The 15,037-nt window shown below is 39.3% G+C and overlaps 1 protein-coding gene across 3 annotated transcripts in view; it reads left to right on the top strand.

Moving 5' to 3' along the window:
• The window catches only part of TMOD3 (tropomodulin 3), an 84,642-nt gene that overhangs the window by 43,173 nt on the left and 26,432 nt on the right, over positions 1–15,037 (top strand). For all 3 annotated transcript variants that reach the window (XM_027099795.1, XM_027099796.1, XM_027099797.1), the window contains one exon: positions 965–1,121. In XM_027099795.1, coding sequence (XP_026955596.1) covers positions 965–1,121 — 157 coding nt within the window. The remainder of the gene's footprint in view (positions 1–964; positions 1,122–15,037) is intronic.

Raw genomic sequence — 15,037 nt, 5'->3', positions numbered from 1 at the left:
TAATGAAAAATGATCTTATAACACCTAGGAGATTCAGCATCCTTGCCAATATTGTGAGGTGTTGTAGAACAGAGTTGGCCCTTTTGTGTAACTTTTCTGGCCGCCTCCCATTTTCAAAGCAAAGAATACTTGGGAATTGTGAGACAAGGTAGTATCACGATACTCTTCGGTTTTTGACAAGCAAAAAGATGCAGCTCACATTGTTTAGTCACCGCTTGTTATTCCTGGGCTTAGTGAAAATACAGAGTAGGGACTAAAAGAGACAACTTTAGTCCATTGCCTCTCACCCCTCCCGCACTCTCAGTTACTCCATGCACTCAAAAAGGCTGTACCCAGGTGGAAACCTAGGGATATAACTCTTGCCGTGAGAATCTCTGAGTGTCTTGAGTAGCAATGACAGTGGTTGCTGCAGATACGTCCTAGTGCTGATATATACACACATACATACACACAGAAATTGAACCTTTGCATTTAAACACAAACAAGTAAACATTAATATCCTGATAGCCTACTGTATGATGTACATGTTTTTCTTCTGAGAAAGTCTTTATGATGAAATAGCAGACATTATGAAGGACTATGATGTATATAGTCATTTAACATTCTTTTGCAGTGGAATTATTTTCTATGTATACATATATGCTGAGCTGTTATTAAGCATTACAAACTATTTTTCATTACTGTCCCAGGATACTTAAAAAGTAAAGGGTGTTTCCTGCTAGTAGAATACTTTCTGAAGAAAAGGTGAATGTGCCTATTTTAATAATAATGTAAGTGAATTCTACCTAATTTTAAAAAACTTTGTTGGGAACACTTTTATGTTGCTGCCCTAAAACCCTGTAATGAAGTCTTTAATGCCTACATCCCATTCTAGTCTATAAATCTTTCTTAGATGGTAACATCTGGACGTATATAGCATTATGATTCTTGCTGGTCATAATGGCCGATTCATTCTCTTTGGCAGAATGCCCTTCTGCCTGCAGGGTTCCGGCAGAAGAACCAGACATCAAAGTCTGCCACAGGGCCATTTGATAGAGAACACCTCCTTTCATATCTGGAGAAGGAAGCTTTGGAGCATAAGGACAGGGAAGACTATGTGCCTTACACTGGAGAAAAAAAAGGTAAGCACGAATTTTGAAGTCATTATTTGACAGCACTTGATTTTTCTTCTTACAGGTAGGACTGGAGAAAATATTTTTAAAGGTGCATCGTTGATAGCCTCAAAGATATGATACTGTTGACTTTAAAAATTATTAGGGGACTTCCCTGGTGGCGCAGTGGTTAAGAATCCTCCTGCCAATACAGGGAACATGGGTTCGAGCCCTGGTCCTGGAAGATCCCACATGCTGCAGAGCAACTAAGCCTGTGTGCCACAACTACTGAGCCTGCACTTTAGAACCCACGAACCACAGCTACTGAAGCCCGCATGCCTAGAGCCCGTGCTCCACAACAAGAGAAGCCACTGCAATGAGAAGCCCACGTACTGCAGCGAAGAGTAGCTCCCGCTCGCCACAACTAGAGAAAGCAAGTGCACAGCAACGGAGGCCCAACACAGCCAAAAATAAATAAATAAATAAAATAATTATTAGGTAATTTGGGCACTTCCTTTACATTCACCTACTTGGCCAATAAGTTCCTTGTTAATGATTTGTTAGTGGGGTTTTATTACAGTGATTTTTAGTTCTCTTTAGAATTCTTTAGTTCTCAACTGTAACAAATATTAAAAGTGTACTGAGGTAAAATTTTAAATGCACTACTATATTACAAAATGCAGTGATGTCAAAGTGCCACTCAATTCTAACTCCTGTCTTTAAAGTGGAATGCCATAAAAGAATTCAGGACATATTTTCAAAGACTCTTACCCTACAGCCTTCCTTATTAATTGTGATTCATAACCATTATAATTATAATTGTCAGTGCTTCATAATCATTACTTTCAGGAAATTCTTCTAGTCCAAGTCCTTCCCATTGCAGATTTTTTTTAAAATTTATTTTATTTATTTATTTTTGGCTGTGTTGTGTCTTCATTGCTGTACTCAGGCTTTCTCTAGTTGTGGTGAACAGAGGCTACCCTTCGTTGCAGTGTGCGGGCTTCTCATTGTGGTGGCTTCTCTTGTTGCAGAGCACGGGCTCTAGGTGTGTGGGCTCAGTAGTTGTGGCTTGCAGGCTCTAGAGCTCAGGCTCAGTAGTTGTGGCAGACGGGCTTAGTTGCTCCTCAGCATGTGGGATCTTCCCGGACCAGGGATCGAACCCGTGTCTCCTGTTTTGGCAGGCGGATTATTAACCACTGTGCCACCAGGGAAGCCCCCCATTGCAGATTTTGACCTTAGCTAGCCTCAGTGGAGAAGGAGTACAGCTATAATTTTAAAAGCTGTCTATATAATAACATTTAACATGAAGTAGGTTAAATTTCTCAGCTTTCAATACAGGTTGGCCTAAGAAGCCAGATTCTGCTTGCACTCCTATTTAAAATGCTGTGCATGGAACACTGGGGAATGGTGGCAGCAGTAGAGTTGATCTTCAGCTCTTCCAGGCACTGGTTTTACATCTGAATCCTTAGTAGGCCAGGTGGAGAGAATGGTTAGAGCATAGTGCTTTTTCCTAGTAAGGCTTTAGCTTTTTATTTGGGAAGGAAGCCCTTCTGGCCACAACTCTGTTACATGGCTATCCCTTAGTTGCAGGGGAAGGTGGAAAATTCATTTTAGTATTCCCACCTCTGTAATAGACGAAGGTTGTGAATGGCTTTTGAGTAGGTATTCCACAAGGTCTGCCCATGCCTTTTCAAAATTATCATCCCCAACCCCTCTGCTCTTTTTATCGACCCCACTTCCCCTTATCTCTAGTTGAGAATCACTACCTTAGATACTTGTATTAGTCAGGGTTCTCCAGAGAAATAGAACCAAAAGGGTGTGTGTGTGTGTGTGTGTGTGTGTGTGTGTGTGTGTGTAGAGAGAGAGACAGATTTATTTATTCATTCATTTGTTCATTCATTCCTTTTTGTAAAAATTGAGGTATAGTTGATGTACAGTTTATAAGTTTCAGGTATACAACACAGTGATTCACATTTTTAAAGGTTATACTTCATTTAGTTATTATAAAATATTAGCTATATTCCCTGTGCTGTACAGTATATCCTTGTACCCTATTTATTTATTTATTTTTAAATATGTATTTATTTAGGCTGTGCTGGGTCTTAGTTGCGGCACACAGGATCTTTAGTTACAGCATGTGGACTCTTAGTTCCGGCATGCATGCGGGATCTAGTTCCCCGACCAGGGATCAAACCCAGGCCCCTTGCATTGGGAGCTCGGGGTCTTACCCACTGGACCACCAGGGAAGTCCCTATCCTATTTATTTTATACATAGTGGTTTGTACCTCTTAATACCCTATCCCTATTTTGCCCCCGCCCCCTTTCCTCTCCCCCTGGTAACCACTAGTTTGTTTTCTATATCTGTGAGTCTGTTTCGTTTTTGTTGTATTCACCAGTTTGTTTTATTTTTTAGATTCCACATATAAGTGATAACATGCGGTATTTGTCTTTCTCTGTCTGACTTATTTCACTAAGCATAATACCATCCAAGTCCATCCATGTTGTTGCAAATGGCAAAATTTCATTCTTTTTAATGGCTGAGTACTATTCCATTGTACATACATACCACATCTTCTTTATCCGTTCATCTGTTGTTGGACGCTTAGGTTGCTTCCGTATCTTGGCTATTGTAAATAATGCTGCCATGAACATTGGGTTCATGTACCTTTTTGAATTAGTGTTTTTGTTTTCTTCAGATGTATACACAGGACTGGAATTGCTGGATCATATGGTAGTTCTATTTTTAGTTTTTTGAGGAACCTCCATACTGTTCTCCACAGTGGCTGCACCAATTTACATTCCCACCAAGGGTTCGTTTTCTCCACATCCTCACCAACTTCTGTTATTTGTGGGTTTTTTTGATGATAGCCGTTCTGACAGGTGTGAGGTGATATCTCATTGTGGTTTTAATTTGCGTTTCTCTGGTGCTTATGATGTTGAGCACCTTTTTGTGTGCCTCTTGGCCGTCTCTTTGTCTTCTTTGGAAAAATATCTCTTTAGGTCTTCTGCCCATTTTTTAATCAGGTTGTTAGTTTTTTTGATGTTGTGTTTTATGAGCTGTTTATATATTTTGGGTATTAACCACTTATCAGTCATATCATTTGCAAGTATTTTTTCCCATTCAGTAGGTCGTCTTGGTTTCCTTTGCTGTGCAAAAAGCTTTTAAATTTAATTACATCCCGTTTGTTTATTTTTGCTTTTCTTTTGCCTTAGGTGACAGATCCAAAAAAATACTAAGATTTATGTCAAAGAGTGTTCTGCCTATGTTTTCTTCTAGGAGTTTTATGGTTTCAGGTCTTACATTTAGGTCTTTAATCCATTTTGAGTTTATTTTTCTATATGGTGTTAGAGAATGTTCTAATTTCATTCTTTTACATGTAGCTGTCCAGTTTTCCCAGCACCACTTATTGAAGAGACTGTCTTTTCTCTATTGTATATTCTTGCCTCCTTTGTCATAGATGAGTTGACCGTAGGTGCATGGGTTTATTTATGGGCCCTCTATGTGTCATGTTCCTCAGGCCAAGCCTTAAAAGCCATGTTACAGTATTGTAGACATGAAGAAGGGCAAGTTTACCTTCAACAACTGGAGAACTTTGGTTGCAGAGCTCTGTTTTGAAATACAGCTAAAAGACGGCTCTTGGCTTCTTAAAGCCACCCTGGAGCTCAGTCTTAAATTGGTTGGCCTTGGTTATTCGTAGTCACTAATATGCCTTCCTTTCTTTGGGTCTCATCCCCAAGATTTTGATGACATTCCAGAAGATCCTCAGAGTAATTCATGTACATCGTATTAACATACCTTCCAATCAAGCTAAATGTGAATCCCCTCCTTAGCTCTGAGAATTCAGAAGCTTGTTTTTTTAAGCTGCCTCTCCAATGACCCTTTACCTGAACACCTGGGTTGAGTACCAGGTTTCTCACTTAATGGCTTATTTCACAGGAGATAGACTTTCAGATGGAGGATGCCTTCCCAGACAGAAGAGTTTCTCCTGGTTCTTCTTAAAACAGTTTGCAAACCTGTTAAGAAATAAAAGCATTTTACTTTTTTGGTGTGCTCAGACTAGTTAGAATCTGTAAAATGTGCCATTGTTCTCTAAACTAAATCATTTTTCATACTAAGATGACTGGTTTCAGAGTTCAGTCCCCAATGGCAGTATTAGTTTTCTGTACCAGGGAATGTTATAGCGATTCACTCAGTTCCTTGAACTTCTTCCAAGTTATATGCCAGAATCTCATAGGGATCTCTCATTGTAAATTATTTTTAAAGATGACTACTCAATTCTCTTTTAAAAGAAAAATTGGGAACCACTAAAAGGAATAGTTATCCAACTACTTTCTTATATTCTGAGACTAAATGATGATTAATTATACTTGTTATTTTTTAACTTAAAGACACACTCTTTCTGGAGCTAAAATTATACAGAACTGGTATGACAAAAGGGAATACCCATAAAACTGAAAATTGGACATTTCATGATTTTTCTTTTTGACCATGAACAAAAACTACACACTCATGCCAAATTTCATCTTTCTAGATCATCTCTGACTGCCTCGAAAAGGCACTTGAGGGTTGTTATATAGAGATATATTAGTAATTTCATTTTGTGATTTGTGAAATGGTTGTTTATAATTGTACATTTTACAGAATTAAAAGCATGTGTCAACATCTGAGAAGGAGGAATTCATCCTAATTAGGTGAAATTCAAGGCATTATGTCTTCGATGCATTTTGGGAACATTTTGTCCTACAGTAATAAATGTGCTCCTTTTAATAACTGTAATTTTGTTGACAGCAAAAAAGAAGGTATTAGGCAGCTAATAAGGCACAGCTGACAAAAGATATATTAAGGATTGTTTTTAACTGCATTGTTTACAGTAGAATCCACAATATACATCTGTTAAGTTCATCTAAATCTAACAAGCTCATGGTAGGAATGGTATCATGGTATCAAGTAATCTTGGTAGAGATTAATGGAAATGTCTTTGCTATGAGCCTACTGTGTTCAAAATGTTGAGAAACTAAGTGTTTAAGAAAATTAAAACAATAACATAATTGCAATATAATGTTCCTTTTGCTTGAAGATATAATATTAAAATGTTGGGAAGCTTTTTACCCTTTTCTCCTTGAAATGTTGCAGAAGATGTAACTGAGGCATAGACCAAGGGTGAAGGAGAGTATTTATCCAGCTCTTTCTCATTCCTGAGAATGGTGAAAATGTAGAGTTCTGACTGGTTATTATTTCTCATCATATTTTTACATATCTTGAATATTCTGTCTCCAGGATAGATAAGGCTCAGAGCCTTGCCATGGATTTGACACTTAGAGAAATAATTGGGCCCAGTTTTTAATACTTCTTACTGACTCTCATTTTGCTTTGCTTTGCCAGGAGTCTTCCTCCCCACGTCTAACATCACACTTTACCCTTACCTAGCCTAAGACTTTTTTTCCCCTCATTGTCCCTTATTTCATAGACTAGAGCCTGCTGTACCTTGTACATTCTCTCCTATGCACCACCAAAGAACCCCTCCCTTCGAGCCACTGACACTCCTAGGTTGGGCTCCTCCCCTCCTTGAAGAGCATGCCTGTGCTCCCAGTTGGCCCTTGGGGTAGAGCCACCTATTCTTTCTGGTGGTTTCCCTTCCCCTCCTGGATAAAGGAATGCCCTTGGGTTTTCTTCCCAAGAATCTCCTATGCCCTGCTCTGCTTAACTAAAGGTGAATTTAACCAGATTGCCTTAAAGTAAGGGTTCTCATATACTTTCTAGATTATTTATTCACAGTTCCCTTAGCCTTCCAGAAAACTTACTATAGTCACTCTTCTGAAAGATGCTTCCCTCATCTTTCTGAGTACATGATTTCTTTTTGGAGGAAAGGCAGACTTGATTCCTTAAACCAGAAGGATCATAGTTATAAACTGCCTAAATCAGCAGGATTATGTAACTGCGAGTGTGCAGTTGGTTTCCACTAAATTCAAGATAAAGACTGGATCTATTTTTGTACTCAAATTTCATAAATTCTAAATGTCCTTTATATACCTCTAAAAAGTGGTCTTATCAGGCACTGATATGCAGACTGGGCTATTTAAATTAGTCATGCAGATGCAGGCATCTCCTTTGGAGACTAGTCACTGTATCTTTTGAATGATTCACTCACTACTCCTTTGGGGTGGGGAGTTAGCCTGATGGATTGTTCATGTTTTATGGGAAACTTTCCCTCTATAAACATACCCACTCTGGATATTCCTGTCCCTCCAACATGTCTGTATATAATTTGCATACCACAGAAGTTTGATTTTAATTGTTCCACAATCATACACTGTGAGGCTCTGTTATTAGGTTTTTTATTTTTTAATAGATCTTTATTGGAGTATAATTGCCTCACAATACCGTGATAGTTTCTGTTGCACAACAAAGCGAATAAGCCATATGCATACACATGTCCCCATGTGTGCTTCCTGGACTTGGGTGACTATTTCCTTTCCCATATTAGGGAAATTTTCCACTCTAATCTCTTCAAATATTTTTTCAGACCCTTTCTTTTTCTCTTCTTCTTCTGGGACCCCTATAATTCGAATGTTGGTGCATTTAGTGTTGTCCCAGAGGTCTCTGAGATTGTCTTCAATTCTTCTCATTCTTTTTTCTTTATTCTGTTCCTAGGCAGTTATTTCCACCATTTAGTCTTCCAGCTCACTTATTTGTTCTTCTGCCTCCATTATTCTGTTATTCAGTTATGGTGTTGTCCATCTGTTTGTTTGTTCTTTAGTTCTTCTGGATCTTTGTTAAACATTTCTTGTATTTTCTCAATCCATGCTTCCATTCTATTTCCGAGATTCTGGATCATCTTTACTATCATTACTCTGAATTCTTTTTCAGGTAGATTGCCTAGTTCCTCTTCATTTGTTTGGTCTTGTAGGTTTTTACCTTGCTCCTTCATCTGTGACATATTTCCTTGCCATCTTTTTTTTTTTTTTTTTTTTTTAATGAATGGGATTATGTTCCTGTTTTACTGGTTGTTTGGCCTGAGGCTTCCAACACTGGAGTTTGTAGGCTATTGGGTAGAGCTGGGTCTTGGTGCTGAGAGAGGAAGTCTGTGAGATCTCACTCCGATGAATATTCCCTGGAGTCTGAAGGTGTCTGTTAGTCCAGTGGTTCAGACTCAGAGCTCCCACCGCAGGAGCTTCCACCCGACCCCGTGCTAGCAAATCAAGATCCTGCAAGCCGCATGGGGTGCCAAAAAAAACAATAACAAAGTAAAAAAAAAAAATTAGACTAGGAAACTAACAGATACGTTAGAAAGAATGTAAAAATAAAAATACAGATGAATCAACAAGTGGAAGGTACATCAGTACCACAATAGTAAAAAAAGAGGACGAGGGAAAAGAAAAATAATAATAAATAAAAGGAGCGGGGGGAAGGCCTTGGCTGTGGAGAGCAGGGCCTAAGCAAGGGCGAGGTTTGGGTGGTGGGCAGGGCCAATGCTTAGGACCCACAGCACTGGAAAAGGCCCTGGGGGCTGTGTGGGGTGGGGCTTAGGCTCAAGGAACTGAAGGGTCCCAGTCTCAGAGGGCAGGGGACCTCACCTGGGAGTGCAGCAGGCTTCCTGGGCTCGAGTGGGTGGGGCAAATGCCCTCCTCTCCTCTCCTGCTCCTCCGGTCTGGGGTGTGGGAGGGCCCCTCCCACCTGCGTCTTGATCTCCCTGGCCTCCCTCCTATGCCCCCAGCACCCATGTGGCCTGGAGGGGGCTTTGAAAAGGTGGGGAACCGGCTTGGGAGCTCAGCAGGCTCCCTGGCCCCAGTGGTCCAGGCGATCACCCTCCACTCCTCTCCCGCTCTTCCCAGAGAGTCCCTCCCACCTGCCTCTCCTGATCTCTCCAGCTTCAGGGTTGCCGATCTTGTCTGGCCTCTACTTCTCCTCCCCCCTAAGTCCCCCTACATCCTACTGGTTCACTCTGGGGTTCCTCCCAGCTCCTTGGGGGTTAGAGTCCTCCATCAGCGGCCGGCACATGCCCTAGTTGTGGGGAGACGCTAACTCCTTGTCCTCCCACACCACCATCTTGACTCCTCCCCCCATGGTTTTTCTTTTTAGTTGATTTAAGCTTGTATATCCTCTTGATGCATTGCCCATTTTATCATTATGGAATCACCTTCTTTATCCCTGGTAATATTCTTTGCTCTGAAATCTACTTTGTCTGATATTAATATAACCAATCTTGCTTTCTTCAGATTAGTGTTAACATAGTATATCTTTTCTATGTGTCCCATCAGTTCTTTGTTCTCTTTCCAACTTTTTGTTTGTTTGTTTCATATCTTCCATGTCTCTATATAACATTTTGAACATATGGAATATAATTATAATAACTGTTTTAATATCCTTACCTGCTGATTTTATCATCTGTCATTGCTAAGTCAGTTTTGATATATTGATTTTTTTTTTCTCTTCCTTACGGGTCGAATTTCCCTGCTTCTTTGCGTGCTGGTAATTTTTTTATTGGATACCAGACATTATGAATTTTAACTTTTTGGGTGCTGGATATTTTGATACCCCTATAAATAGTCTTGAGTTTCATTCTGAGACAAGATTAAGTTATATGGAAACAATTTGGTCATTTGATCCTTTAGGGTCTTGCTTTTCAGATTTGTTAGGTGGGACTGCAGCAGTTCGGTCTAGGGCTCATTACTTCTCCACTTCTGAGGCAAGACTCTCCTGAGTTCTCTACCCAGTGCCCTGTGAATTATGAGGTTTTCCAGTCTGGCTGGTGGGAGCACGTTCTATTCCCAGCCCTGCACAAGCCTGTGCACTGTTATTTCTAATTTTTTCAGATGTTTTTTTTCCTTCGCCCAAGGTAGTTTCATCATACACATGTGCTGCTCTGCTGAACGCTAAAAGGCAGCCCTCTGCAGATCTCCAGAGTACACTGTGTAACTTTGTCCTCTCTGGCACTCTGTTCTATAAGCGCTGGCTGCCCTTGTCTTTCTGGACCTCAGCTGTGTCTCTTTGGTTCAGATAGTTCCCCAGGCTCTGCCTGGGTTCTGTTCTCTGTGCTGCAGCCTGGACACTTTCCTCCAGGCAGTAACCTGGGCAGTCATGGAGCTCACTTTGTTTCTCATCTCTCAGGAATCACTGTTCTTTCTTGCCTGATGATCAGTGTCTTGTAAACTTTCTTATATTTTGTCCATTTTGGGGTTGTTTCAGTCATGGGTAAATCCTGACCCTATTACTCCATCTTGGCCAGAAGTGGAAGTCTCCAGAATCATATACAATAGATATCCTGTTTCCCCAACTAGCATATAAGCTTCTCAAAGTAAAGAATCTCATATTTCATTTTCCTTATGTTATCTTTCTAGCTCATTATCTAGTATATACAGGCTCACTAAACATTTGTTGAATAAAGAAGCATTTTTTGGTGATCATATTGTAGTATTGAGCAGGTGTCATGTGTGCTGTTGGGTCAAACCAAAAATGCCTTTCCAGTATCTGCCCCCTCATCGTTTGGTTTGGTTGATTTGAGGTTTGTGCTCTTCCTGTCAAAAGGATATCCCAAAGCCCCCTGTGGAGATTATAGTGGCCTAGTTCCCTTAAATCTTTTCTGGAACAAGGTAACTTATAAACATACACATAGTAAAATTAGCTAGGGCCTTTCACCTCTGTAGAAATGAAATAACTAAGAGACTGCTCTGTTTCTAGTTATTGTACATTTTTTTTTTTTTTTTTTGTGGTACGCAGGCTCTCGCTGTTGTGGCCTCTCCCGTTGCAGAGCACAGGCTCTGGACACGCAGGCTCGGCGGCCATGGCTCACGGGCCTAGCCGCTCCGCGGCATGTGGGATCTTCCCGGACCAGGGCACGAACCCGTGTCCCCTGCATCGTCAGGCAGACCCTCAACCACTGTGCCACCAGGGAAGCCCCTAGTTATTGTACATTTTATATACTTAGCAAGGATGGGACCATGACTAAGATAATTCTTAACCTTGTGGTAGCTGTAACTTGATATCAGAGCAAAAGAGATGAAGACTTGTGAAGAAAGGTCCTGGCAATAAAATTGTTAACATGGTTCATACTGTCTTACTTATTTTAGAACAATAACAAGGATCTTGGCAAGATATTCCTTTTTTTTTTTTTTCTCCTCTTGGCACAAACACAGGTTTGGATAAATGCCATGCATTTAAGCTACCATTATATGAATTCTTATCTTGGTTTATTCTATTTCCTTAGCTGCCATTTTGTAGTTACAGAAACATGACTGAACTCTTTCAACATTCTTAGCAACCAAGAGTCATAGCCCTGTTTTTGTTTTGTTTCATTTGGGGGTGGCAAGCATATCTTTTCATACTTGTCTGAGAGATTTTTTCTGATCTTGTCATTGCTTATTTTCATATTTTGCTACACTGTAAAGAACTGTAATTTTAGTTTTTAAAAAATCCAGTTTTAGATGTTGCTTTGTTAAATAAGGTATTTAGATAGAATGCTGTGTAGTGAAGAATAGAAGTGAATAACCATTTTTTAAGACATTATGTTATTTCAAATAAATACAAATATTAAAAGTTATAAGTCAGAGCTTTTAGAACATATTTCAAGGAGAGGAAAAGTAAAATTAGATCAGTACAGGAGTACTCATCCTAATCTTTTCAGAGCTGTAATTATACAGATTAGCACTTTATCAACATGAGTAGGTAAAAATCAGAATCATGTAGGGAGCGTTTTCAAAAATATCCATGCCTAGTCAGTGTTCATTTTCTGAGTTTAGGAATCACTGATATAGGGCTTCCCTTGTGGGGCAATGCTTAAGAATCTACCTGCCAATGCACGGGACAAGGGTTCAAGCCCTGGTCCAGGAAGATCCCACACGCTGCGGAGCAACTAAGCCCATGTGCCACAACTACCGAGCCTGCGCTCTAGAGCCCGTGAGCCACAGCTACTGAAACCCGCACGCCTAGAACCCGTGCTCCGCAACAAGAGAAGCCACCACAATGAGAAGCCCGCACACCGCAACAAAGAGTAGCCCCCGCTCGCCACAACTAGAGAAAGCCCGTGCGCAGCAACAAAGACCCAACTCAGCCATAAATGAATGAATGAATGAATTTAAAAAAAAGAATCACTGATATAGATACTTGGAACTCTATGGTTTTCCAGTCCTCCTGGGTTGTTTGTTTTGGAAAACTCTCTGTGTCTCTCTCACGTACACATGCAAGAAATTCCAGAGAAAATAAGAATAACTAATTAACATGTGTCTATTGCGTTTACTGTATACCAGTTGCTTTATATATGTTAAATCATTTTATCAGAATGAGACTGAAATTTCTATAAAGAATAATCCATGATTTTTAAAAAAACATATCAGAAGAAAGATGATCATAATAAAATGGTGTACTAATTTTGTTAACAGATGGTTTTGGATAAAAGCAGTATCAAATTTACACATTTCCCTACCCTCTGCAAACACACGCGTGCGCGCGTGCGCACACACACACACACACACACACACACATAATACCTATATGTCAAATAAAAGCTGAACATTTCACTCATCCTGCAAGACATTGAGGGCACAGATCACATTAACCATTATAATGGAGATCTATTTATCAGCATCTCTTAGTAATTAAGATTTGTAACTTAAATCTAATTTATATGAGACTAATTTAAATTAACACACATGTTTAGAAATGCATTTTCTGTTAATATGGAATCAGTCAAGCAGTTTGCTAATTATGTATTTCCCAGAGAACAGCTGATTTTAACTAAGAAGCACAAGCACTATCTGGCTGAATGCATTTAAGGTGCAACCCACATCATAAAATTTACCCATTTAAAGTGTACAGTTCAGTGGTTTTTAGTACATTCACAGAGTTGTATAACTATCACCATAATCTTAAGTTTAGAACATTTTTATCATCCCAAAAGGAAACGCTGTACCTATGAATAGTCTCCATTCCTCACTCTATTCTCCAGCCCCAGAAAACCGCTAATCAACTTTCTGTCTCTAAATTTGCCTATTCTGGACATTTCAAATAAATGGAATCATACAGTATGTATTTATGACTGACTTCCTTCACTTAGCCTAGTGTTTGGGAGTTTCATCTGTGTTTTAGCATGTTTCAGTGTTTCATTCCTTTTTATGGATGAATAATATTTCATTGTATGGAAACACACACTTTGTTTCTCCATTTATCAGTTGATGGACATTTGGATTGTTTCCACTTTTTAGCTATTATGAATAATGCTGCTGTGAACACTTGTGTACAGTTTGCTATGTATACCTACTAGTGGAATTGCTGGGTCATTTAGTAACTATTTTTTAACAATTTGAAGAACTGCCAAATTGTTTTCCAAAGTGGCCACACGATTTTACATTCCCACCAGCAATGTATTAGGGTTCCGATTTCTCCACATCCTGGCCTACTCTTGTCTGTCGTTTTGATTATAGCCATCTTAGTAGGTGTGAAGTGATAACATACATTGTGGTTTTGATTTGCATTTCCCTAATGACTAATGGTATTGAGCATTTTTTCATGTGCTCTTAGACATCTTATATCTTCTTTGGATAAATGTCTCTTCAAATCCTTTGCCTATTTTTAAATTGGGATGTCTTTTTATTATTGATTTTTGTCAGTCAATCAAAATATTTGATTTATTATTGATAAACACTTTTTATATAGTCTAGATATGTTTCTTATCAAATATATGATTTGAAATTTTTCTTCTCTCATTCTGTAGCTTGTCTTTTCATTTTCTTGGTGGTATCATTGTCCCATAAAATTATAGATTTTGATACAGTTCAATTTATGTATTTTTTTCTTTTGTTTATAATTTTTTTTGTTTTACAATAACCTTTTAAATTTTATTTATTTATTTATTTTGGATGCATTGGGTCTTTATTCCTGCACACAGGCTTTTTCTTTAGTTGCAGGGAGCAGGGCCTACTCTTTTCATTGCGGTGTGTGGGCTTCTCATTGCGGTGGCTTCTCTTGTTGTGGAGCGTGGGCTCTAGGTGCACAGGCTTCAGTAGTTGTGGCACACGGGCTTAGTTGCTCCATAGCATGTGGGATCTTCCTGGAGCAGAGATCGAACCTGTGTCCCCTGCACTGGCAGGCGGATTCTTTTTATTTTTTATTTATTTTTTTGGTTTTTTTTTTTGTTGTTGTTGTTTTGGGTTTTTTTAACATTTTTATTGGAGTATAGTTGCTTTACAATGGTATGTTAGTTTCTGCTTTATAACAAAGTGAATCAGTTATACATATATTCCCATATCTCTTCCCTCTTGCGTCTCCCTCCCTCCCACCCTCCCTATCCCACCCCTCTAGGTGGTCACAAAGCACCGAGCTGATCTCCCTGTGCTATGCGGCTGCTTCCCACTAGCTATCTATTTTATGTTTGGTAGTGTATATATGTCCATGCCACTCTCTCACTTTGTCCCAGCTTACCCTTCCCCCTCCCAATATCCTCAAGTCCATTCTCCAGTAGGTCTGTGTCTTTATTTCCATCTTGCTCCTAGGTTCTTCATGACCTTTTTTTTTTTTCTTAGATTCCATATATATGTGTTAGCATATGGTATTTGTTTTTATCTTTCTGACTTACTTCAGTGTGTATGACAGACTCTAGGTCCATCCACCTCACTACAAGTAACTCAATTTTGTTTCTTTTTGTGGCTGAGTAATATTTCATTGTATATATGTGCCACATATTCTTTATCTATTCGTCTGTTGATGGACACTTAGGTTGCTTCCATGTCCTGGCTATTGTAAATAGAGCTGGCAGGTGGATTCTTAACCACTCTGCCACCAGGGAAGTCCTGTTGTTTGTAATTTTGTTGTTATATCTAAGAAATCATTCCCTAACTCAAGGCCATGGATATTTACTCTTAGGGTTTTTTTTTCTCAGTTATAGTTTTAGCTCTTACATTTAGGTCTGTAATTCATTTTGAATTAATATTTGTGTATGGTATGAAATATAGGG

This window comes from Aethalodelphis obliquidens, unplaced genomic scaffold (assembly GCF_003676395.1).
Source record: "Aethalodelphis obliquidens isolate GAN/ISIS:26980383/991018 unplaced genomic scaffold, ASM367639v1 scaffold142, whole genome shotgun sequence".
NCBI classification, from domain to species: Eukaryota; Metazoa; Chordata; class Mammalia; order Artiodactyla; family Delphinidae; genus Aethalodelphis; species Aethalodelphis obliquidens.
Note: the sequence above shows the minus strand (reverse complement) of the source record. Positions and strands in the feature narration are given on the sequence as shown.